Here is a 27,151-nt window from a genome sequence, read left to right as displayed (position 1 = left end):
CCAAGTTCAAGCCCCATGACTGACAAAAAAAAAAAGACAAAAACCATCACTGGGTCCCAGTGGCTCACTCTGGTAATCCTAGCTACTACTAAGGAGTCTGAGATGTGAGGATCAAGGTTTGAAGCCAATGTAGGCAAAAAAGTGTGAGACTTTTATCTCCAGTTAACTAGCAAAATTCAGTAGTGGAGATATGGCTCAAGTGTTAGAGCACCAGCGCTGAACAAAAAAGCTGAGGAAGAGTGTCCAGGCCCTAGTAAGTTCAAACCCCAGTATATTATATACACAAACACACCTTGCTCCTCTCAAGAAATTCTGCACTCTGAAAAAAGAAGGGACATGATGCAGACTTGGGAAAGCTTTGGGAGGAATCTGAATCCATGTCCTAAAGTCTCCTGAGAGGCGGTTATCAGCAGGGGTTGTAGAGTGTGTGGGAGCCCCATCTTTTACTTCCTGTTTACTGCATCTTTAACAAATGGCTTACTCTCTCTGTCCCAACTCTTCACTTGTAAAAGAACTAGAATCACAGAATTCCAAGGATTCGCAGATTTATATATGTGCACCCAGGTGAAGAAGCATTTAAGGAATGCTATTATAACCACTCAACAGTTCTAAAAGGAATCATGGTAATTTTTAGAAATATGTAATATTTAAATGGCTTATGTGTTGTGTTAGGTGAAGGAAACTCGGTGCATCTTCTGATGTTTCTCAGCCTTAACCAATTTACACACATATGCCACCCAGTTCACGAGATTGAAGTGTGAAGGAAAAGAGCTGATTAGCAAGATTACAGGGGAAAGACTCTGCCTGCTCTATAAGCACCTTGCTTACAAGGAAGAAAAACAGCTTTTTAACAATTCATTCATCTCAATCAAAGCTAGCATTTTCTTATAGTATATTTCACGTGCCTAGGCTATCTAAGTGTGTTTTTTGTTTTGTTTTTTGTGCTGGTACTGGAGCATGAACTCAGGGCTTGGTGGCTGCCCCTTAGCTCTACCACTTGAACTAAGCTCTTCTGGCTTTTTGGTGGTTAGACAATCCTCAGATCCAGCCTCGTGAGTAGCTAGAATTAGAGGCGTGAGCTCCCAGCACCTGGCTTGCTTCTTCTTTTGACTTCCCACATTCCTTTCCCTTTCTTCTACCCTGTTTTCTACACCTTTCATAGCTCCTAAAAGATTTTTCACATGCCCCTAGGTAATCTAAGCTTGGGATCAGTTTTTAACAAAACTGCTGGAGGCCTGGTTTTGTAGTAAAGCACCTGTCTTAGCAAGCTCAAGGTCCTGAGTTAAAATCCAAGTACCACTACCACCAAAAAAAAAAAAAAAAACAACAACCAAAAACTCGATGAGTCTCATGCTGCTGTATCTATTGTGCTTTCAGATCCTGTTGATCATTGCTTCCGTTATTGGGATCATTGTCTACAGGCTCTCAGTGTTCATTGTATTTTCTGCAAAACTACCCCCAGTCAATGGGTCAGACCCAATCCAAAAATACCTGACTCCTCAGACAGCCACATCCATCACCGCGTCCATCATCAGCTTCATCATCATCATGATTCTCAACACTGTATATGAGAAAGTGGCTATCATGATCACCAACTTCGGTAAGTCCTGCCCTCAACTTGCACAAGTCTGTGTGTGTGTGTGTGTGTGTGTGTGTGTGTGTGTGTGTGTGTGTGTGTGTGTGTGTGACAGTCTTGGGACTTGAACTCAGGGCCTAGACACTGAGATTTTTTGCTCAAGGTTTGCACTCTTACCACGTGAGCCACAGCTCCCCTTCCAGTTTTCTGGTGGAGATAAGAGTCTCTACAGACTTTCCTCCCCAGGCTGGCTTCCAACCCAGATCCTCAGATATGTCTCCAGAGTAGCTAAGATTACAGGCATGAGCCAGCTCACCCTTGAAAGGATATGTCCCAGCCATCCCAGAGGACCATGAGGAGATTAGTCCTCAGACAGGAGAAGAAGGTTTATAAGGAGGTTTATTAGTGGGGCCATATCTCCCATGGGAGAGGGAGCAACATGGCAGCTGGCTTCTGCACCTTATCCAGGTGGTAGCTTCTCTGGGGATAAAGGAAAAATAGGTAGGTCTGAATGGTGAGTAGGAGTGGCCCATTATAGTTCTAGTGCATGGAGTTTGGGTATGGGTGGATTTGGGGGCTAATGGGAGAAGCTGAGGATCTGAGGCAGGGGAAATACTAACAACCATAAGCAATTTGAGACTTTCGTAGCTTCCTGGTTAAATAGTAGATTGTATATTATAGGCACTTCAATTCCTGTAGATTACCACTTTCTAGAAATCTTCAAGTGTAAAGATATTTCCACCAGTCTATATAGACATGATATCCAGCTTTGTATTCACAGAAGGAACAATGCAAACACAATCATTATAATGTCCTAGCTCTGTGTAAACACATCAGTGCTGAATAATATTTTCAATTACATTAGATAGTGTACTCTATTGCTAAAAGCAAATTGTCTTTTTATTGCAAATAAGAGGAATAGGGTCATCATTCCAGGGGCAGATCCATTCCTCTGTCTCCGGAAAGATGGGCACTGCCAGTGCCGTGTGGCTTCCTCATGCTGCTCCATTAATATCATCCTTAGCAGCCCTGACCCTCGGCTAAGCATTGTCCCCTGGCTACACAGTCCCAGGCAGCTAGCTGCTCGGTGGCCACAGTTAAGGGCTTTCCCATTTGATAACATAGTATCTGTAAATTTGGTATGCAGCAGTTGAAAATACATATATATATACACATATGTTTTACACGTATGTATTTAAGATGTTTCCTAACTATCCCATTTGATAATGTATTTGTAAATGAAAATGCACATACATATTACATATTGTGTACACAGATGCACATGTATGTGTGTCTCCGTGTATGCACATGTGCATATGTATATACCTGTATATACATGCATATATGTATAGTGCAATGCCTGGAATGTATCAACAGAACACTAATGACTTTCAAATGTATGCTCTAAAAGGAGGAATGGAGGATGCAGAATTTGTGGAAATAGTCAAAGCTCTAACCAGGGTGCTTTCTTGTTCCTGGGATACTCTGTCATCAGTCACAATTTCAGAGAGGGGTGTGTGTACATATGCATGCATATACATGCCCTGAAGGATATAGTATTCCTGTGAGAAGAGAACGCATAACAATGTGTAAACTCGGAATTAGCACAGTGGCTATATTAAGGAGTTGCAAACAGCTTAAGTGGAAACAGTGTGAATTATATTTTTTCCCAGCATGTTCACTTGTGTTCGGGTGGGTGTCTGTGATGAGGCGTCCAAAGCTGTTCACCATGTAACCATCTTCCTTTCCTTTGTTTTCCTCCCAGAACTGCCTAGGACACAGACAGATTATGAGAACAGCCTAACCATGAAGATGTTTCTCTTCCAGTTTGTGAACTACTACTCCTCCTGTTTCTACATCGCATTCTTCAAGGGCAAATTTGTGGGCTATCCGGGAGACCCAGTGTACTTGCTGGGCAAGTACAGGAGTGAAGAGGTAGGAAGTCAACTGTTTGGTTCTCTTGGCACTTTTAGCTACGTCAAGTTTCAGTTGCCCAATGAATGAATACTCGCTGCATTGTCTAGTCCTTAGATTTGTGTGTATGCTGTCGCTGAGCTTTTTCACTCAAGGCTGGCCCTCTACCACTTGAGCCACAGCTCCACTTTAGGCTTTTCAATGGTTAATCAGAGATAAGAATGTCTTAGACTTTCCTGCCCAGTCTGGCTTTGAACCATGATCCTCAGCCTCTGAGATCTGAGCTTAGATTGTAGGTGTAAGCCCAATGTACTGGTCAGAATACAGAATAAGAAATGTAGTGGGGCTGGGGATATAGCCTAGTGGCAAGAGTGCCTGCCTCAGATACACGAGGCCCTAGGTTCGATTCCCCAGCACCACATATACAGAAAACGGCCAGAAGCGGCGCTGTGGCTCAAGTGGCAGAGTGCTAGCCTTGAGCGGGAAGAAGGCCCAGGACTGGCAAAAAAAAAAAAAAAAAAAAGAAATGTAGTGATTGTATTCTAGGTTCCATTCACCTAACTCTCAATGGTTTTCTTTGCTAACGTTTCCTAGTGTGACCCTGGAGGCTGTCTTCTTGAACTGACAACCCAGTTGACGATAATCATGGGAGGCAAAGCAATCTGGAACAACATCCAGGAAGTGTTACTTCCGTGAGTATGAGACAGGAATGCTGATCATGGGGATGGGGCCACGATAGGCCAGTCCACTCTACCATTAAAATAATTCACCCACATAACCACAGTTTCAGGCCTGCCTTCTAACATAGCTTAGAATCTGTCAGATTGATTTTGATGTTGTTGTTTTGGGTTGTGTGTGTGTGTGTCAGTAGAGGGACTTGAACTCAGGACCTGGGTGCTATCCTTTAGCTTTTTTTTTTTTCTTTCGAGGCTGGTATGCTGCCACTTTCCAGCCTGGGCTAGCTTCAAACTGCAGTCCTCACATCTGAGCATCCTGAGCAGCTAGGGTTACAAGTATGAGCCACCAGCACCCAGCTTTGACTTTTGTTCAAGACTGGTATTTAACCAATTGAGCCACACCTCCACTTCCTGCCTTTGACTGGTTAATTTAGAAATAAGAGTCTCACGGACTTTCTTGCCTGGACTGGCTTCAAAATGTAATCCTTAGATCTCAGCCTCCTGAACAGTTAACGTTACAAGCATGAGGAACCAGGCTAGAATCTACTGTTATTTGACAGTGCTGGGGTTTCATTTCGGGGTCCCAAGCTTGCTAGGCAGGCCTTGAACCCTTAGGGCCACAACCTATTCCTTAGAATCTATTGTTATTGAAAGTCTCCAGACAAGGTACTAAAACCAAGGTACTAAAGGATGGCCAGCATTTAATAGTCATGGTAATAACTCTGTGACTGCATATCCCAGCAACAAGCAAGCTCCTGGTTAGAGCTTTGGCTATTTTCCACAAATTCTGCATCTTCTCTGCCACCTTTGAGAACGTACATTTGAAAGTCAGTAGTAGTGATTTGTTGGTATGTACTAGTCACTGCACCAAGAGTTATGTAGGGTTTAACCTTCTGTACTATCCCCATTTTGATCTCCTGTCTCCCAAGTAAAATCAATGACTTGAAGCTAAATGATTTACCCAAAGTCACCCTGGCAGTAAGAGACTACTGTAGGATTCAGCTCCTATGACTCCAACTCATATGCTTTCAAGAATAGTTTTCTTGGGCTGGGGATATAGCCTAGTGGCAAGAGTGCCTGCCTCATATACATGAGGCCCTAGGTTCGATTCCCCAGCACCACATATACAGAAAACGGCCAGAAGCAGCGCTGTGGCTCAAGTGGCAGAGTGCTAGCCTTGAGCGGGAAGAAGCCAGGGACAGTGCTCAGGCCCTGAGTCCAAGGCCCAGGACTGGCCAAAAAAAAAAGAATAGTTTTCTTGGGCCAGGTGCTGGTGGCTCATGCCTCTAATCCTAGTTTCTCAGAGGTTGAGACCTGAGCATTGTGTTTTGAAGCCAGCCTTGGCAGGAACGTCTGTGAGACTTTTATCTCCAATTAACTAGCAAAAAGCCAGTAGTAGAGCTATGGTTCCTGTAGTAGAGCACTAGCTTTGAGCAAAAAAGCTCAGAGAAAGCACCCAGGCTCTGGGTTCAATCCCTTAGTACCGGCACATACACTTTACTTGTGATCCCAAAGGCACTGATATACATAATATTTGAAGAGGTCATTGTCTACAGTAATGACCACAGAGATTTTTACTTAAGCTCTTGCCCTAAAAATGGTAACAGCAGGATGCAGTCATTCTTCAGATGTTAGCTAAAATTTCAATGCCCTGTTAGATTTTCATTTAAGCCCCATCTTATATCAAAGTAAGACGTCCACAGCTGTCTGTATTTCCTGTGGACAACAGGGAGCCTCTTGTGTTCATGGTCTATTGCTGTGGTCACAAATTATCACAAAATTAATGGGTTAAAAGCAGTGAGATTTTAATACCTTACAGTCACCGAAGCCAATAGTTCGATGCCTCTTTCACTGAGCTGAAAGCAAGGTATTACAGGGAAGTATTTCTTCCTAGCAGATTGAGGGTGAAACTCATTTTTCTGTATCTCAAGGCCAGGAGTGTTTCATGTCTGTGATTTTCCGGCTCCCTTTCTTCTCCTTTTCTCTTCTGCCTCTCTGATTTTATTGGGTCTACCTGGATCATCCAAAAATCTCCCTGCTTAATATTAGCCAACATGCAACTTTAATTTCCCTTTGCCACATAACCGGACCTGTCTCATATGCTCTGGGTGGGGAGCCATTGCTATGTTTGCACGCACAGTGGAGTGTGTGTGTACGTCAGTACTGAGGCTTGAACTCAGGACCTTGGCACTCTCACTTGGTTATTTCACTCCAGGCTGGTGCCATACCTCTGCCTCCAGCCGGTTAATTAAAGCTAAGAGTCTCACAGACTTTCCTGCCTGGGCTGGCTTTAATCTGAGATCCTCAGATCTCAACTTCTACAGTAGCTAGGATGACAGGTATGAGCCAGAAGTGCCCAGCAAACTCCTTCCTTCCTATCATACAAAATCTTGACCAGTTCCCCTTGTATGAGTCACAGCGTAACCTCCTAGCAGGTCCCCTTCCTAGCCAGAAGACATATATCCTAAAAATAAGAAGGGAGAGGAAATTCTTACAAGCCAGCAGCTATCTTCATACTGCATTAATAAAGGAAAATGGTCAAATGTCTTGACCATAATTCTACCTTCTTCATCTTCTGCCTTAGTCCATACCTCTTGAGAAGAGTTTTTGCAGCAAAGGTTGCATTATGTCAAGTGTGGGGTCTGGCTCCGACTGAAGATGTCTCTTGCACCTTCATAGAGCAGACCCTGAATGTTGATTGTCCTATAGGTTTCCAATACAAAACAATAAAAGAACAAGCTCAGTGAGTCCTTTGGCCTTCACAGCTCCACATCATATTTTTATATTTAAGCATTGCTGTCAGTTTGTTTTATTCTGTACTTGACCAGCTAGTAGATTTCCTATGTTAAGAAAAATCACTCTGCTGGGCACTAGTGGCTTATGCCTGTCACCTTAGTTACTTAAGAGGCTAAGATCCAAGGATCATGGTTCAGAGCTAGTAAAGTCCATGAGACCCTTATCTCCCATGAACCAGCAAAAAGACAGAAGTGGATCTGACAGAAGTGGTAAGATACCAGCCTTGACCATAAAAGGTAAGGGACAAAACTCAGGCCCTGAGTTGAAGCTTTAGTACTCCTTCCTTAACCCCTGCCCCCCCCCCCCCCCGCAAAAAAGGCCACAGCCTGTTGCTACTTTCTTAAAATCCAGGTAGTCTTCTTTTTCAAAATATTTGGGAGGCACAAATACATTTTTTAAGATATTTAATAGTTGATATGCACAATTTCTTGAGAATATGACATCTTTACCCTTAAGATAACCAAAAGAAGTCTTATGACCCTGGTATGATAATATTCACTCTAATTTATATTTTGGTCTTTCTGGCAGCTGGATCATGAATCTAATTGGACGGTATCAAAGCGTTTCCAGGTCAGAACAGATAACCCCGAGATGGGAGCAGGATTACCATCTGCAGCCCATGGGCAAGCTCGGATTGTTTTATGAGTATCTTGAGATGAGTAAGTTGTTACTGGTATTATATGTGATCATTGATATCTGGCAGACATGTTTCAGAGTCCAAAAGTAGCTGTTACCAAGCCTCATAATTATTTAGCATAGTGACAGGCACAGGAGTCAATGTTTATCCACTAGAGGAATCATACAAGTAGGCTTTCAAATAAGATGATTGTGTCTGTGTATGTCTGTTAATATTTGTGTTGTTTGAAAGCAAAGATTTCTTACTGCTACAATGAAATGGCTATGTGTTGTGGCACTGGTGGACTGTTTATTCTCTAAGCATTCTCTGTTGTCTGAGAGAATGGACTGGCGTATGGATCATCTAGGGTGTGATTCTGCCTGGACTGATAACTTGTGAATTGAGTCATTGGGAGAATGTGGCAGGAAAAAAGAGCCCTTGATTCTTGATCCAGCCTGGGATGCAGGGCGTCCCAAGTCACTGCACGGAACAGAGCCTGCCGGTCTGGAATTAGAGCTGGCACAAGCTCTCTTCTCCTTCCTGAATGTCTTGTCTGATTGTGTATTATTTGTGTGAGTTCTGTTCTACTCCCATAGAACTTGATTTTAAGCTCTCACTTGTCTTTAAATGGATGGATTTCATAATAGGCTTCCATAGGAATCACTATAGTGGGTGTTATTAAATCACATCCTGTGTATAAAATAATTACTTTTAATTGTATGCTTGAAAGCTGGGCACCAGTGGCTCACACCTATAATCCTAGCTACTCAGGAAGCTGAGATCTGAGGACCACCATTCAAAACCAGCCCAGCCAGGCAAGTCCATGAGACTCTTATCTTCAGTTAACCAGCAAAAAGCTGGAAATGGAGCTATGGCTCAATAGAGCACCAATCTTGAGAAAAAAGCTAAGGGACAGCAGCCTGAGGTGTGAGTTGAATTTCATATTTGCCTGTGTCTTGTGATTGGGTTTGATTAAGGGTGTAGCTTAAGTATATAATGTAAGGGCTATTTATTTATTTTGTGTGTTTTCAAAAGGACTGTGAGACAATTATTTGGAGCCATTATCATCATTAATAACATCCTGACACAAAATCTCATTTGTTATTTTAGGCAACCCCACCAAAAAAAACACCAATTACCTCAGAACTAAAGTTATTTTTCTGTACTTAATTAGATAGGAAAAATTGTGCTTTAAAGACAGGCCAGTGAGACATTGTTTATTAGACTTATTCAAATAGTTGTGAATGCAATCGTTTGACCTTGCCCTATCCCAAAAGGAAAAAATATAATACTCTTGTTTTAGGCAGATTTTGAAATGTTAGTTAAATTGTTTTCCAATGATCCAAATAATACCTAATGACTTAGAAAACTGAATCACTTCCTGGGAGTGTAGGGAGATTGTTATTGTGTGTTGAACAGCAGAGTGAAATCCGGGCTGGATTTTGTCCTGCGGGGCTGTGGAAGATAGAATGTCAAGTGGCTTTGAAAATCATTTGGAAGCCAACATCCTAGGGTATCAGAGCTAACCAGTTCTGTAATGGACTGTATAGATGTCTAGAAATCAGACTTTTTTCCATATGTCTTCTGAAGACCAGGGAGGCTACATGAAGACTTGTCAGGAAGAAGGTTGAAGGAGGCATTTGGAGCCAGATGCCAGTGGCTCATGCCTGTAATCCCAGCTAGTCAGGAAGCTGAGCTCTGAGGATTGCAGTTGGGAACTAATCTGGGCAGAAAAGCCCATGAGATTCATATCCAATTAACCTCCAAAAAACTAGAAATGGAGGTGCGGTTCAGGTGGTAGAGCACTAGCCTTGAGCACAAAAGCTCAGGAACAGCAGCAGCCAGGCCCTGAATTCAAGCCCCAGGACTGGCGCACACAGGCAAAAGGACATTTGGTCTGAGCTTTATGTCATCAACAAAACTTGGGTTTTATATATACTCTTAGGACTGAAGGAAGCTATTCTGAGAACTTCAGACTTCATTATCATCTGCCTTGAGCTAGCTAACTATTAATGTTTAACACACTTTGGAAATAAAGAAAAGATAAATAAAAGTGTGGCTGAGAAAATAGGCTTGTTGTACAGAGAAGTGGAGGTATTTTAACCTACAAAAGATTTCAAAGAAAGTCAGGTAGACTGCAGAAATACCACAGGTAAGAATATCAGGTAAACAGCCATGTCGTTATGATCTTTGTGTACATAGCCAGGGGCCTTGGACTTTTTACTTAAAGCGGAATCTGTTGAAGTATTGCTAAACAAGAGAGTTCTGTAATGTTTGTGTTGGAGAAGATCAGATTATTCTCTTTTTGTGTGTGAATGGATCCTGAGGTTTGAAGTCAGGGAGCGGGGGGCGGCGGGTTGCCACAGTCCTGAGCTCTTTTGCTCAGGATTAGTGCTCTACCACCTGAGCCACACCTCCATTTCCAGCTTTTTGGAGGTTAATTGGAGATAAGAGTCTCACAAACTTTCCTGTCCAGGTTAGTTTCCAACTGCAGTCATTAGATGTCAACCTCCTGATTAGATAGGATTACAGATGTTAGCCACCAGGGCCCAACTGTTCAGATTAGTCTTTTTTGTTTGCTTGTTGCCAGTCCTGGGGCTTGAACTCAGGGCCTGAGCACTGTCCCTGGCTTCCTTTTTGCTCAAGGCTAGCACTCTACCACTTGAGCCACAGCGCCACTTCCAACTTTTTCTGTTTATGTGGTGCTGAGGAATTGAACCCAGGGCATCATGCATGCAAGGCAAGAACTCTACCACTGAGCCACATTCCCAGCCCCCTCAGATTACTCTTGACAGCAGAATGGAAGCTAGTTTGGATGGTGTCTGTATTTGGTGGGGAGAAAATATTTCAGGAGGTACAACAGACAACCCAGACAAGCAGTGAGTGCTTAGCTAGAGGCTGTGGGCATACAAACAGGAAGATGGATTTGACAAGTGTTAAAGAGGTGAATCAGGACAGTGAGGAACAGAACTTGTATGAGCAGAGTACAAATGGGGAGAGGAGTGCTGTGGGGAAATAGTTCAATATTGGACATTTTTGTGTCTGTGCTTAAACTCAGGGCTTGAGCACTGTTCCTGAGCTTTTTTGCTCAAGGCTAGTGTGCTCTACCATTTTGGCCACAGCTCCACTTCTGGCTTTTCTTTGGTAGTGAATTGGAGGTGAGAGAGTCTCTAGGACTTTCCCGCCTGGGTTGGGGTATAGGTGTGAGCCACTGGCGCTCAAGCTGAAGGTTTTTGTTTCACTTATAACTTCACTTTCTTTTTAAAATTATTAAAGTAAAACAAAAACCAGGGGAGGAACTGTTCCATGGAGAAGGGACTGTTTGGTCATGTCATGACTGCCTTGTAGGCTTAAATGTGTGCATCACTGGCAAGAGTAGATTCAGTGCCAGGAGGAGGCTGTCTGGAAGGGAATGAGGGGTGGAGAAATAGCCAGAATACAATCCTTCCAGAAATTGACCAGAGATAGTGCTCACATGTAAATGTTTCTAGACACCCAGGAGGCTGAGATCCGAGCGAGGATCGTGGGTCCAAGCCAGTGCAGGACTCAACTCCAGTCAACCACCAAAAAGTGAGAAGCAGTGGTGTGGCTCAAGTGATACAGTTGTAGTCTCAAGCAAAACAAAATCTCAGGGACAGCACTCTGGTCCTGAGTTCAAGCCTTAGTACTAGCACAAGCAAAAAAAAGTATTTAAAATGTATATCTTTAAAAAAAATCTCTCTAGGATTTATTCTAGAGTCGTGACGTGCCATCCCATTTTTTTCCAGTGATCTATTCTAACTCATTTATACCAAGTTGCCATGAAATATTTGTATCTCTTCTCTGAGACCATTCTGGTTAGTTCTTACATCATATTTCAGTTTCTGTTGCATTTGGTATACATAATCACTCCTGAGCTGATTTTGACTATTCCTTTTTCAAATAGCTATTACTCTATGATTTTAACTGTTTACATCTCAAACTTCAGTATCACCTTTCAGCTATTAAAAAATATTCACTGGGCCGGGCACTCACGAGTCCCTGTGTTCCAATCCCAGCTACTCAGGTGGCTGAGATCTGAGCATCATGGTTCAAAGCCAGCCCAGGCAGGAAATTCTGTGAGACTCTTATCTCCAGCATCAACAAAACCAGGAGTGGAGCTGTGGCCGAAAAGGTAGAGCATTAGCCTTGAACAAATAGAGCTTTACGAGGATTATTAACTGAATTTTGTGTTACAATCCTCAGTTATTCTGCAGAGAAAAATGTTGCTACATCCCCAATTTAGAACCTGCCCCATAAAGTCCATAAACATCCGACATCAGTGTTTTGTCTTCCATTCCCATAGCAACTTTATCATTCCTCAATTTACTCCTAAAATGTGTTTTTGTTGTCATGATAAATGGTATCACTCTTCTCTTTGGGATTTTGCATTGGATTTAAAGCTCAACTAATCCCGATTTCTGGCTTCTCATGAACAAAGCAGAGATCTGGCCGCATTGGACCCCCTCTCTCTAATGTGGAGACTGTGGGTTGCCCCTTCTGGTGGGTCATGCACTGGCCCCTTTGCCATCATTGAGTTTGACCCACCCCTCACATTCTCCCACTTGCTTGGCCCCAAGGCTGCTCAGCACATGGGGCTTAGATGAGTCATACACAGATGCTGACATCACTCAGTTGCTGAGGCTGACATCACCAGCTCTAACTGTCTAACTTCTCTGAATGACTGACTGTGCCTGCCTGGCCTGGGTGACTACAGCTAAACCCTCACAGTCCTGTCTGCTCTTCTGTACCATGCCTTCAGCCTTGTACACCAGAAACAAGTGCCAGATTACCAGGCCACACCTGCCACAGCCTTGCCCATTCTGGCTACAGAGATGCGTGCTACCTATCTAACCAAAAGCCTAAGATCATCTCTCCTCCATTCTTAAGCACATACCTATCTATACAGCTGTCGTAGGTAGAAAAGAAGGCCTACGCCAAGCACCCATAGCTTATGCTTATAATCCTAGGTACTTAGGAGGCTGAGATCTGAGGATCATGGTTCATAGCCAGCTCAGGAAGGAAAGTCCCTGAGACTCTTATCTCCAATTAAACACCAGAAAACTGGAAGTGGTGCTATGGCTCAAGTGGTAGAGGGCCAGCCTTGAGCTGAATTGCTCAGGGACCATGCCCAAGCCGAGGGAGGGAGGGCCAAAAAATTTCATTTCTGGATCTTGGCCCTCTTTTTCTTTCCTCCTCCTCTTCATTGTGTAAGTAACTCCCAAATCTGTGCTGCCCCATTTCTAAAGGAAGGCAATGCAAACCAGATAAGAATGTCTGGGCTACCACTCATATCTAGACAAATTATGACCATGTATGTTGCAACACTGAGATAAAAATTTCTAAGAAAGAGTCATGATTTCAAGACAATTTCTACCACATGTGTTTGTGTATGTGTGCCAATACTGGAGCTTGAATTCAGGGTCTAATTACTGTCTCTTAGCTGTTGTGTTTTTTTTTTTTTTTTGGTTGGTCATATGGCTTGAAATAAGGGCCTGGGCACTGTCCCTGAGCTTTGTGCTCAAGGCTTACTGCCCTACCACTTTGAGCCACACTCTACTTCCAGTTTTGTGGTAGTTATTTGGAGATAAGAGTCTCATGGATGTTCCTGCCCAGGCTGGCTTTGAAACTTCCATCCTCAGATCTCAGCATCTTAAGCCACTAGAATTACAGGGTGAGCCACCAGTACCCTTAAATTGCCTTAGCTTTTTTGCTCATGGCTTTTTGCTGGTTAATTGGAGATAAGGGTCCTGCCTGGGCTGGCTTTGAATCATGTTCTTCAGCTTTCGGCCTCCTGAGTAGCTAGGATTGCAGGTGTGAGTCACTGGTACCCAGCCACATGCCTTTCTTTTCTTTTTTTTGACAAAAGGGAATGTATTGAATGATTGAAAGTGCATAACATTTTCATGCAAGACAAATACATATAAAAAGGAAGCAGGTTAGTAATGCCTTTCTAATTGTAGTAATGTCAGTTCTCAGCAGGCTTTGATCTTACATTTACACACTCAAGGGAACAATTTTCACTCGCTGCTTTTAAGCGTATTTTCTCTGACACTCACCAACCATAGCCTTCTCACACGTACACTTCTTAATGTTCCTTTTCTTGGAAGAAATGTCCACATGACTCCTTTTTCTAATGCCAAGTCATGCATCATCTTCCAACATTACATTATCTCAGCAGTTAGAATTTAGTGCTAGCCAGGTACCAGTGGCTCATGCCATAGGAGGCTGAGATCTGCTGATCAAAATTCAAAGCCAGCCCAGACAGGAAAGTCTTAAGACTTATCTCGAATAAACAACCAGAATGCTGCTTGTGGAGCTGTGGCTCAAGTGGTAGAGCACCAGCCTTGTGTGAAAAAGCTAAAGGACAATGCCCAGAGTTCAAGCCCCGGTACTGGCACAGGAAAAAATATAAGTTAATAAACAGAATACCTTGAGTTTGTCATCCTTATGGTTGATTAAAGACTTCTCAGTACATTGTTTCTACCTGAAGATATGTGGAATCAATAAGTTGTCATTACCCATCTTTCCAAAGAGTTCATATTTGTGTTTTGTTCCAGTTGTACCAGTGTTAAGTTCTTGTTGGTGGTGGATGTGTTTTCTCTTTGGGGCTGAGTTCTTTGTCTGCCTTTCTCTACTAAAGAGGAGAGTATGTTGTCTTGCCATCCATCCCTCCCTCCATGATATGTGTCCGTTCCATTGACAGTTATTCAGTTTGGGTTCGTCACCTTATTTGTGGCCTCTTTTCCACTGGCTCCTCTGTTGGCTCTGGTGAACAATATTCTGGAAATAAGAGTGGACGGGTGGAAGCTGACGACCCAGTTCAGACGCATGGTGCCAGAGAAAGCCCAGGACATCGGTGCGTGGCAGCCCATTATGCAAGGAATAGCCATCCTGGCTGTGGTGACCAACGTAAGTCCCCCTTGGCTTTTCAGTACAGAAATGCATGACGGTGCTTGATAAGGATTTCAGTCAGTCTCAAATAAGCACCACCACTGTAGTTGCCTGCTGTATTACTAACTGGTATTCTTTTAAAAGTATATAGCTCATTATTTGTGACTAGGTGGGTAAAGACCTACTAAGGTACCATGGTTGCTTCCTTACTAAGAAATATGGTACTGACTCCTCTGTGTGTGTACTGGTACTGGGGCTTGAACTTAGGGACAAGGTTCTGTCCCTTCACTTTTGCTTAGGGCAAGTGCTCTACTACTTGAGCGATAGCTTTGCTCCTGGCTTTTTAATTTTTTTCAAATTACTAATTAGAGAGAAGGGGTCTCAGACTTTTCTTTCCTCGCTGGCTTCAATCTATGAGCCATCGATGCCTGGCTACATCCACTATTTTACTGCCAGTCCCACCCCCAGCTTTCCCAGTAATGACTTCCCAGGTTGAATTTCTTCAAACCACCCCTTCTGAGTTTCTATCCCTTTTCCCATGAGCTCCTGCAGAACAGAATTGAGCAGTGTCCACAGGCAGGCAGAGCCCCTGAGCCCTGGAGCCTCAGCTGGAAGTACAGCCGTGGCTCCAGTGGTAGAGCACTAGCCTTGAGCAAAATAAGTGCACAGACACACCCAGGTCCTGAGTTCAAGCTCCAGGACTGGCACATAACTTAAAAGAATCTGTCATGTTCAATATGCTATAGTTTACTCAGTAAGGGCAGGAACACAAATTTGTATACTTTAGGACAAATTTCAGCAGCAAGGTTTGAAACTAATGGGATCTTTTTTTTGTTTCATCTTGGACCAACAGCAAATTCAATTGACATAAACTCTCTACTCCTCAAACTTTCTGCTTTGATTGAATCAGGTGGCTTTCCACAGTATCCGGGCCACGGCTGCCTTCCATTAGCACAGATGGAAGGTTGGCTGTATGTCCAAGACCACTGTGTGTGAACCCAGATGCATGCTGGCTCTGTGGGGTCTTATTTAATAGTAGATTAGTTTTTTTCTTAGGAAAAATACTTACTAGATTTGTGTTGTTCATTAAACTATGGACATCCTTGTTTCCTCATTGTTAAGGTACAAATACAGTATACATCCATGCATACATGCATATGTTAATAAGTATGTGTGCAAGCATTAATTATGTGTCTGTAAGCAAACGCCTTACGTGTATGATGTACAACTTCATGGCAACAAAAGAAGAGAATAGCTACAATAGCTACCAGGGGCCTGGAGTGGGCATCAAATGCGAGTTTCGTATAAAAATCATTCATTGTAAAAGCCGCTGGTTCAGTAGTAAATAAGCTGAATTGACAATGTTGTTTCATGCCAGAGCATCTGCGATTGCAAACCAGTTATATTTTGATATAAATGGAAAACGGTGTGCAGAGCACCATGGAAGACACTTCTAGCAGGGCTCTCAAAGCAGTTCAAATCAGGAAGAAAAGGCATCTTGTCAGAAGACAATAGAATTACCTTGTTGGAATTTAGTGTATGTGTACTAGGACTTGAACTCAGGTCCTGGGCTCTGCTTCTTCACTTTTTTGCTCATTGCTAGCACCCTACTACTTTGGCCACAGCTTTTGGTTAAAGTGTATTTTCTCCTTTGTCCTTACTTCAAACGATTTTCACTTTCTGGAGGGTTCAAAGCCCAGAGTAAAGTATTTTAGAGAGTTGCATAGAACTCACACTAGCCTTCCATCTTAAGAGATATTCTGGGACTGGGAAGATGGCTTAGTGATAGAGTACTTGCCTACCATGCATGAAGCTCTGGGTTCGATTCCTCAGTTACCACATAAACAGAAAAAGCCAGAAGTGCTGCTGTGGCTCAAGTGGTAGAGTGCTAGCTTTGAGGGAGAGAAGCTCAGGGACAGTGCTCAGGCCCTGAGTTCAAGCCTCAGGACTTGCAAAGAGAAAAAGAGATTCTCTGCCTGGTATAGATACAAGTTTGTGATTGACTTACATCTTTTCTTTTGTATAGGAACACTAAACTTTTTCTGTGTTATTCAACAATCTATGGCTTCCATAACTTTTTAAGTTTAATCCTTGGGAAGCTAGTAGGCATAGACACTAGATCTAATAAAGATGCCATTGCTTGGCTTTGTGGATGCAGCAGTCCTAATGTTCTCTAATGCAGCGACAGGTAAACAGATACTGACCCAGAGTTTACAAGCAGTCATGGGTTGATTACCTAGACAAGTCAAGATACTGTGGGGCTGGGAAACATTTGATTGAAGCCCATTATCGAAATTGGGATCAAGAAAAATACACACTTGTTGAGCGGTTTTTGTATGTGTATGTGCATGCCAGTTCTGGGTCTCGAACTCACCCTTGCAGTCTCTCCTGGCTCTTTTTCTTCAAGGCTAGTGCTCTATAACTTGAGCCACACCTCCACTTCCAGCTTCTTGCTGGTTAATTGGAGATAAGAGTCTCGTGGACTTTTCTGCATAGGGTGACTTTGAATCATAGTCCTCAGATCTCAGACTCTTGGGTGTCCAGGATTACAGGGGTGAGCCACCAACCAAAAAACAAATGTTCTAAATTATGGTAGGCCAGAATATTATCAACTCAACCTTAGAGATATAACTTATTGAAAAATACTTGCCTACTTGCAGTTTATGCAAGCAACTCTTAAGTTATCAACATCATAGTTCACGATTATTCTGAATAAATGGTCCTTGTGTTTTAAAAGAGTAAGTATCAGATCTTTGCATTTAAAAACTGTAGACCTTTCTCTAGAATTGTAGCCAAAAAAAGAAAGGGGGGCGGGGAAGCAATATTCTATTTCACGATTACAGCTCAAACTGAATGCCAGTAGCCCACGCCTGTAATCCTAGCTACTCATGAAGGCAACAGTCTGAGAATCAAGGTTTCAAGCTAGCCCAGGCAAAAAGTCCATGAGGGTCTTCTCTTACAACCAAAAAGCCGGAAATGGAGCTGTGGCTTAAGTGATAAAGCACTATCTTTGAGGGGGAAAAAAAAGCCCAACAAGATCATGAGGTCCTGAGTGCAAGCCCTCACACCAGCACACACACACAATTCTGCTCAAAGATTGTACAGCATTCACTATTTACATTTTGTATGTAAGAAAAAGATCTGGACCTGAGGTTTTTCTGAATTAACCAGATAGAGACAGTCATTTTGGCATGCTAATTTACCCTAGTTCTACAAGCTGTGCTGCTTTCCTCCCCACATAGGCCATGATCATCGCTTTCACGTCAGACATGATCCCCCGCCTGGTCTATTACTGGTCCTTCTCCATCCCCCCCTACGGGGACCACACCCAGCCCACCATGGAGGGCTACATCAATAACACCCTCTCCATCTTCAACATCGTGGACTTCAAAAGCAAAGCCAAGGACAATCCATATGTTGGCCTCGGCAACTACACCACATGCAGGCAAGTTCTGTGCTACCTGTTTAAGAGTGGACTTCCTTTGGGAAAAGCTTTTTTGGCGATGTCATTCTCTCAGGTGTTATTTAAGCCAGACTGTTAGAAACAGTTTGTCCCCATGGCTTTCTTTTCCATAAAACTAGGAAATAGCTGGTTGCTGGTGCTATGTGCTTATAGTCCTAGCTACTTAGGAGATCGAAATCTGAGGATCACAGTTTGAGGCCAGCCTGGACAGAAAAGTTTGTGTGAGACTCTTTTACCTCCACTTAACCACCAAAAAGGCACAAGGGAGCTCTGGCTCAAGTAGTAGAGCTCCAGCCTTGGGGGAAAAAGCTAAACCACAGCACTTAAAGCCCTGAGTTCAAACCCCAGTACCAACACAGAGAAAAGTAAGAAAATGTTAAAGTTAATAAAGACTACAGTTATGCAGGGCACTGCTGGCTCACACCTATAATCCTAGCTACTCAGGAGGCTGAGATCTGACAATCATAGTTCAAAGCCAGCTGGAGCAAGTGTTACGGGGTCCAGGGGAGGTACCCCAAGTGGGACTCAAACCCACGTCCCTCCAGAGTCCTCCACACAGAAACAATCTGAAGCAAAAAGTGAACTGACCAGCCAGGAACACAGCACAGACTTGGGAGCTGAAACTGCAACCCCTAACAGTCCTTGAGCTGGGGTTTATAAAGGAAAAAGCGTAGTACAGATGTAGGGGGCTGACGCAGGGGGTAGAGCAAGCAACAAACGAGTTAAGCCATTTACAGAAGCAGAATTTTGTGGTCAGATTGACCTAATATTTAACTTATTTTAACAATTGCTACCATGCTTCCCAAATCAAGATGGAGTCAGCTCCACTCCCTTCAACACAGGAAAGTCTTTGTAAGAATCTTATCTTCAATTAATCACCAACCACCAGAGAACCTGAAAAAAAGCTGTGGTTCAAAGTGGTACAGTTCAAGCCCCACAACTGACAAATAAAAAGAATGCAGTTATAACTTGCGAACCAATCTATAAAATGGTTACAGTGAGATGAAAGTTACAGAGAGATTAATCTAAGAGAAAAATCTGTGGCATCTTAAAAGCAGAGAAACTTTTAAGAGTTCTAGAAGCCAAGATAATTGTTAGATATTTACATCATTAAAGTAGGTCTAACACTATTCACTAAAAGTATCTCAAAGCTCTCAGCATTGGCTTTAATGGCTGGTAAAATCAACTATGGATGGTATACTCCAACTCAGCTAACCATCATAATTTGTTGACCATTTTGGTTATAGAATTCTTCATCATCCTCTCCCCGCCCCCATTCATAGTCATTAAAGGAGGCTTTACAGTTTTCTTTATTCTAATTCTTCAGCCCCTTCATTGATTCAATTCTCAATAGCCACAATTAAGAAAGCATAAAATAAATGTTTCTGAAGTACTGTAACTTGGAAAAATGCTACCCTGAATCTGCTTATTCGCATGTCAAATAAATCAATAATCATAATCCTCTTAGGTCTGATGGATTCTAGGCAGGATGTTAACAACACAGCACTAGGTAAAGAAATGATGAGCAGATGAGCACAGACAAGCTGCAGGGAGAGAGAGATGGTCTTGTGGATGTGTTCACCCAAAGGATACTGGGACAGAAATGCCATTGTGGCTCAAGTAGTGGAGCACCAGCAATGAGCAGGAGCCAGAGAACTGGCTAAATGAAGTGCAAGCCCTCAAATTGTTTTATATAGTTAGGGAAGATAGAGCCCTACACCCTATAAAAAAAGAACAAAGAAGGATTCGTTTTTCATTACAGAGCCCGTTGGTAATGTCAGTTTCTGAATATATGTCCAACAACTGATTATTGGATTACTTTTTAATCAGTTTTGTTGCAGAGTTGAGCTTTAGGGGGAAATTTATGTGACATCTAAGTTATAACAAGATTGCATCAAAGATCGCTTTTTAAACATTGAACTCACCAAAAAGGTTTTTCTCTGAAATATTTTTTGGGCTACTACTGGGACTTGAACTCAGGACCTTAACTGTGTCCCTTCACCTTTTGTTCTAGGCTGGCTCTCTACCATTTTGAGCCATACCTCCACCTTTGACTTCCTGGTGATTAACTGTAGATAGGAGTCTCTCACAGGCTTTGCTGCCCAGGCTAGCTTTAAATTGTGATCCTCAGATCTCAGCCTTCCCCGTAGCTAGGATTACAGGAGTGAGACATTAGTGCCCAGCTTATTCTTATTCATGTGTATTTATTGTACAACGTAAGTCGCTTTATTGTGATATTTCAATGCATGCAGTTAATATATTTTATCATATTTACCCCTCTATTACTCTTTAACTGCCAGCCCTCCTTTTTAACTTTCTCACAATTTTATATTTTATTCTTACTTTATTATTTTTGTAGTAGTCATTGTTAAACCCAGTGCCTTGAGCTTGCAGGACAAGAGCCTTGCCACTTGAACCACATCCCATGGCCCTTTTTTTGCTTTATTTTTTTCAGGTAGACTCTTGCATTTTTTACTCAGGACAATCTAGGAATACACTCCTACCTGTCACCTCCCATTGTAAAAAAAAAACACAAACCACCATGCCCACCTTGTTAAAAGGCAATCTTACTGATGTCTTGCCAGGTCTGCCTTGAACTGTATCCCACAGCCCTTTGCTTCCCAAGTAGCCAGGTCTGCCTTGAACTGTATCCTCCAGCCCTTTGCTTCCCAAGTAGCTGAGATTATAGTAGTCATGAGCCACTGGTTTCTTGAAAAGTTTTTAAATGGGTTTAATAATGAGCTTTTCACATAGGCATATGAGGTACTTAGATTATATACATTCTCTGTCTTAACTCCCTGTTGTGTGTGTCTCTAAGCTCTAGACTCTGCATAGGAGAGGGAACATGCAGTATTTGTCTTTTGAGTGGTGTGCCTGTCTTGTTTCCAGGTACCGCGACTTCCGGAACCCTCCTGGCCACCCGCAGGAGTACAAACACAACATCTACTACTGGCATGTGATTGCTGCCAAGCTGGCGTTTATCATCGTCATGGAGGTAGGAGACGATGTAGAAATAACCTACTAAAGGAGAACTCAAACAGAGAGGCTAAATCAAAGGTCGACACAATAAATGCCAGGAAATGGGTCCTTGAAGGTGGGGAGGGGGGCAGACAAATACAGAGAGATGGATGGGTGAATACCACCACCACATCAGTACATAGCCTACAAAAATCAGGAAAAGTGAGGGGAGGGGGGATGGGCAGGAGGGAGGATGAGAATGTTGAGAAGGGTGGTATGTGATCTAGACACATTGTGTTCATTAACTGCTTTGCTGAATGGTAACCCTTTTGTTCAACTAACTTAAAGATAATAACATTTTTTAAAGACTGCCTATTTATAGGCCTTCTACTTTACTGCCAGTTTAACTGAAAATGTACAGTACTTTCCTTACTACTTACTAATATAATGACTTTAGGCCATGAATTAATAAGGTTTGGCCTGAAAATACCTGTAATGCTCTAGAGTTGGTCATATGCTTTAGTTTCTTGTGTGCTGTCTGAGATTGGAGCTCAGGGCCTCATACTCTTACTTGGCTTTTCTGCTTCAGGCTGGTGCTCTACCACTTGAGCCATACCTCCTCTTCTGCTGTTTAACTGAGCTAAGAGTTTCAGGGACTTTTCTGCCTGGGCTGGCTTTGAATTAGAATCCTCAGATCTCAGCCTCCAAATATATATCTAGGATTACAGGGGTGAGCCACTGGCACTTGCCTTTGGTTATATGCTTTAAAAGTTAAAAAGGATGGGCTGGGGATATGGCCTAGTAGCAAGAGAGCTTGCCTCATATACATGAGGCCCTGGGTTCAATTCCCCAGCACCACATATACAGAAAACGGCCAGAAGTGGCGCTGTGGCTCAAGTGGCAGAGTGCTAGCCTTGAGCAAAAGGAAGCCAGGGACAGTACTCAGGCCACGAGTCCAAGGCCCAGAACTGGCCAAAAAAAAAAAAAAAAAAAGTTAAAAAGGTATTTTCTGCAAGAAGAATTCATACTGAGTGACTCTTGTTTAATTTGGAGCAATGAGCTGCGTGTTGAACTGTGAAAGGTTTAAGAAGAGAATGATGTTAGTGCCCTCTGCCCATAGGAAACTTCTACTGGCATACAAGTTTTATTCATAATATTACTCAGTTATTGCTCTTTCATAATTCATCAATTTCTTACGCTAGTTATTATGTCCCTGAAATTAACTAGCTCTGAAAAATATAAATGACTCAGGCAGCTATCAGTGGTCTGTTGATCTAGCCAATGTTTCAGAATGAGTATTACCCAGTCACAGAATTCTTAGAATTTGTTGTGTGAAAAAGCATACCAACCCTTACTTTGAAGCTACCATCGGATGAGGTGAGCTACTAGTGGTAGGTTTTCTGTCTCTTGGAGCTAACATTGAAACATCAAATTCTAAGGCTTCCTAATTTGACTTAAGAAAAATTAAAGAAGAATAAGATGGGAAATGGAGGAGAGAACATTTTTTCATAATAGATGGAAGACAATAAGTCAGGGGCCAGAAAGCACGAGAATGTATCAAGCAGAAGCAATGACAAAGAAATGCCCATTTAACAGCAAAGCACAGCAGAGCAAAGATGCAGTAGTTATCCAAGGAAAGAGATGAGGGCCAAGAAAACTAAAACGAGGACGAGAGACTTTGTAACAGCAACAGTAGCCAATAGAGGCGGCTAATGTCCTCAAAATGCTCAAGGAAGGAATTACAGCCAAACATGAAAGATGTTTGAAAAATGGTCCCAAAATAATAAACACCAGGCCATAATTGTTTTTTCCCCCTTGGTGGGGGGAGTATGTTTTGCCAGTACTAGGGCTTGAACTCAGGGCCTGAGCACTGTCCCTTAGCGTTTACACTCTGGATTGGCTCCACTTCTGGGGTTTTTTGGTCGTCATAGAGATAAGAGTCATGCAGACTTTTCTGCCCAATCTGGTGTTGAACTGCAATCCTCAGATCCCAGCCTGAGTAGCTAGGACTACAGGAATGAGCAACCAGCCCCTGACTGATAGCTTATTTTTTTTAAGCCAGTGAAGAGAAGCAAAGAAGATCACTATATAATGATAGAGGAGTCAGGCAGGCAAGAGGAAACAATTATAAGCATATATGCTCCCCATGCTGGATCATCTCCTATATGAAGCAAATGGAGAGCCAGGCTTCAGTACAATAGCAATGAGGATACTGAACACCCACCTTCAACCATGGATAAACCGCCTAGACAGAAAAAGCCCCAGTCAGTAGAGTTAGATTCCCCCCGCCCCCGCCAGACCAAATGAGCCTAACTGGCTGTCCTGCTACTGGGTGGAGTGTGGTGGTGGTGGATGCCATCTCCCCAGGAGAGACCTGCGGGCAGGCCACAAAAAAAGTCTCAGTAAGTCTCCTTTCTGCAGTAAAAGGAAGAAAAGAAAAATCTGTAGAAAAGCATACCAGTACATAGAAGTAGAGCAACACACTCCCGAATAACCAATGAATCTATGAAGAAACAAGGGAATTTTAAAATATTTGAAGGTGGACATCTGCAGCTCAGGCCTGTGATCTAGCCACTCAGAAGGCTGAAATGTAAGGATCGTGGTTTGCAGCCAGTCTAGGCAGGAAAGTCTGAGATTCTTATCTCCAATTACTCACCAAAAAGCAGGAAGTAGAGCAAAGGCTCAAGTGGTAGAGTGCCAGCCTTGAGCCAAAATGCTGAGGGACAGCACCCTGGCCCTGAGCTGAAGCCCTAAGTACCAGAACACACAAGGAAATAGTGTGCTAAACAAATGATCATGTAAACAGCATAGTAAGACCTATGAGATATCGCAAAAGCAATGAGTGCCTCCATCAGAATAGCAGAAAAATCCCCTTAACCTATCATTGCACCTCAAAGAACTGGAGAAAACACTTCTTTTCCAAACTTAGCCTGTGACTCTGACTGCCTTCCGTCTGCATGGCTATGTATCGCATAGACCTTCACGTCTGCTTCCCCAAAGTCCGACTTGTCCTTAAATCCAGTCCCAATGGTCCCTCCTCAGTCATCCCTACCTTGGTTATGGTGGCTTGCAGCTCACGGGGTGCTCAGGCCAGAATCCTTAGAGCCCTCCTTTCCCCGTACCCCACATCCAATGCAATTTCAGGAGAAGATAACTTTTCTTTAGAAAATATACCACTGACCACTTCTTAAGAACTCTGCTGCTTTCACCAGGTGTCAGTCCACTTGGTGTTGCTGTAACAGAAAAGCTGAGTTCATCATGGCTCATGGTTCCGGAAGCTTCAGACAGCTGATTGGGCCTATGGCTAGGTCCCATGTGGCCGCGGGAGCTGTCGCAGAGGAAGATGCTCACCTGTTGCAGTCAGGGAACAGAGAGAGAGGCTGGACCTCCATATCCCTTTCAGAGATGTGCCCCAAGCTAGGGAAGTGCTGGTGGTTCATACCTGTAATCCTAGCTGCTTCTCAGGAGGTCAAGACTAGAGGATCACGGTTCAAAGCCAGCCCCAGCAGGAAAGTCCATGAGACTTCTATCTCTGATTAACCAGTAAAAAAGCCAGAAGGAGAAATATGGCTCAAGTAATAATGCACCCACTTTGAGAGAAAAAAAAAGTGAGAACTTGAAGCCCTCAAGTCCCAGTACTGACACATACAAAGTAATACCAAAATGAATGTCCATTTCATAACCCCAGTATCTGATGTTACCAAGTGCTGACAAGATGTACTGGCCCCTTTCATTGCTGGTGAGAGTATACTCTGGTTTAACTTCCTTGATAAATACTGCACATGATCAAGAGTATTAGCAGTGCCACTTCTCCATTCCTCGCTCTTGAGAAACTGCATGCTTGTGAATGAAGCAGCAAATGAATGGCAGCACACTCACATGTAAAGCGGTGCGCACACACTGATGGGTCTTAGAAACTAGTTTTGAATGGGAAAAAAAAGTCATTTTCAAAAGTATATTGCTATTATAAAATTTAAATCAACCAAGACTATATTATTGGGGATATATTTTCTTTTAAATATGAGAAAATGATATATTTAGGATACAAATAGGATAGCATTGATTTACCTTTGGGCAAGTGGTAGGATATTAGGAAAAGAACACAAAATACACCAGCATTGTTGGTGCTGGGATTTTCATTTAATGGAGGATTTGTGGCATTCACTTCATCATTTGAGTTTTGTTGACAGTCTTCACTGTAACCCAGGCTAATCTCTCTATGTCTCTCTCTCTCTCTCTCTCTCTCACACACATACACACACACACACACACACACACACACACACACACACTGCTAGAGTCATTTTAGAGTTATTTTATTTTATTGGTGCTGGTACTAGAGTTTGAACTCAGGGCCTAGGTCCTGGATGAGTGTATAAATCTCCGGATTTTAGCTTTGTCTCTTAGCTTTTTAACTCAGGACTATGCTTAAGTCACTCCAGCCATAGTTCCACTTCCAGTTTTTTTGAGGGTTAATTGGAGATAAGAGTCTCACAGACTTTTCTGCACCGGCTGGCTTTGAACCACAGTTCTCAGGCCTTAGCCTTGTGAGTAGCTGGGATTATAGGTATGAGCCACTAGCAGGTGCATCCTTAACTAATGGGTGTGTGTATGGGTGAGAAGGTTGCAGGGGTGACACTGATCAAGATGCACTGTATTGCCAGTCTTCTTTGTTAAATAGCAGCTCCTTTGTACAACTACTTAAATATAATAACGACTTAAATATAATAATCAAAGCAAGCATAACACACATCTCTATGGGACATTGTTTCCTATACACCACATAACAAGTAGTCATGTATAGTTGCTATAAGACCATCAAAAATAAATTAAAATGCAGGGTTCCCTTCTCCTTTGTACCTGACATTATCCTTCTCTCCAATAGCACATCATCTACTCTGTGAAATTCTTCATTTCCTACGCAATTCCCGATGTATCTAAAAGCACCAGGAGTAAGATCAAGAGGGAGAAATACCTGACCCAGAAGCTGCTTCGCGAAACGCACATCCAAGACCTGACCAAGGACATTGGTGCCATAGCAGAGAGGATGGCGGAGGCGGTGGATAACAACATCCGGCCCAAGTCAGAATGAGAGCTTCTGCCGAGGGGCGCTTTAAAGCATGGCATCGGTTACTGCAGACGTGCGGATGTGTGATGAACCCACCCCTGAGAGTGAGGTGCGAGTTCACTCACTTTGGCAAATGTGAGTCTGAAACTGTTGCCCATTTCATGTATCTTCTGTTTTCTGTTTCAGCTATCCAGGTAGAAACTGGAAAAATGTAAAAACTTAGATCTAGAAAGGGCATAGAAACAATCACCTGGAAAACCTGAATCTGTTACCCCTGTTTTGTCATTTTTTTTTATCAATTGGAATCTTAGGAACACAAAATAATACAGTGTGCTTTTTTTAAAAATGCCCCTTTTAAAGCAGAGAGGATTTTTTTTCTTATTATTTAATTCTATTATTTTGTCGAATTTTCAAGCACACAATCTCCTTTAATTTTCAGATCAGGTTTCATTTCTTCACTTTGCCAAATCAGGTCCTGAGTTTTTCCTTCCAGTGCCATCATTAAAGACTACACATACTCCTGCCTTGATAGCTTTTGTGTGATTAAAAACAGCTAACTGGGAATTGAGTCTGGATGCTATGTTAGATGGCAGATAGATTCAAGATCTCACAATATTGAAGTGTGTTGTCAAATCTCAACAGAAAGGAAACTTCATTTAAGAAGAAAAGTGTTTCAGTCTTCATTTTGGCTTGTCTTTCCGTTGTGGGGAATACTCACTGTGTTGGGAATGGTGAGGTTTTGAGGCCCCATTGATGCTCCTGTCTTCTTCCTGCAGAAGTTCTGCTCCAAAGCTCTGTGTCTAATCAATGCTGACTACTTTCTAGATCTCAAAGGAACCAGATCACAAAAATCCGGAGATTTACACACTCATCCAGAACTGTGGCTTACATTGATCTGGATAATTTACCTCTTTTAAATATGTGTACTTTTTCGGGGTAGAAAAATGCTAATCAAATGATTCCAATTATGTTTTCTAATCAATGTAATGGTTTGAAACAGAGAAGTCAACTCGTAGGCACTTGAACATGATAAGCTTTTTTTTTTTTTGGTGCCAGTACTGGGACTTGAACTCAAGGCCTGGGCACCTATCCCTTATAGATTTTCCACTCAAGGCTAGTACTCTATCCCTTGTGCCACAGATCTACTTCTGGCTTTTTGCTGGTTAGTTGG

General features: G+C 42.7%; 1 protein-coding gene across 2 annotated transcripts in view; it reads left to right on the top strand.

Moving 5' to 3' along the window:
* Ano6 (anoctamin 6) overlaps window positions 1-26,318 on the top strand; it is a 158,474-nt gene extending 132,156 nt beyond the window's left edge. For both annotated transcript variants that reach the window (XM_048365969.1, XM_048365975.1), the window contains 8 exons: window positions 1,378-1,600; window positions 3,342-3,511; window positions 4,085-4,182; window positions 7,492-7,622; window positions 14,304-14,509; window positions 17,734-17,936; window positions 20,844-20,949; window positions 25,798-26,318. In XM_048365969.1, coding sequence (XP_048221926.1) covers window positions 1,378-1,600; window positions 3,342-3,511; window positions 4,085-4,182; window positions 7,492-7,622; window positions 14,304-14,509; window positions 17,734-17,936; window positions 20,844-20,949; window positions 25,798-26,004 — 1,344 coding nt within the window. In that variant the 3' untranslated portion in view covers window positions 26,005-26,318. The remainder of the gene's footprint in view (window positions 1-1,377; window positions 1,601-3,341; window positions 3,512-4,084; window positions 4,183-7,491; window positions 7,623-14,303; window positions 14,510-17,733; window positions 17,937-20,843; window positions 20,950-25,797) is intronic.
* Window positions 26,319-27,151: the final 833 nt, after the last annotated feature.

Source organism: Perognathus longimembris, chromosome 1, assembly GCF_023159225.1.
Source record: "Perognathus longimembris pacificus isolate PPM17 chromosome 1, ASM2315922v1, whole genome shotgun sequence".
Taxonomy (NCBI): domain Eukaryota; kingdom Metazoa; phylum Chordata; class Mammalia; order Rodentia; family Heteromyidae; genus Perognathus; species Perognathus longimembris.
This window is presented reverse-complemented; position numbering and strand designations above follow the sequence as displayed.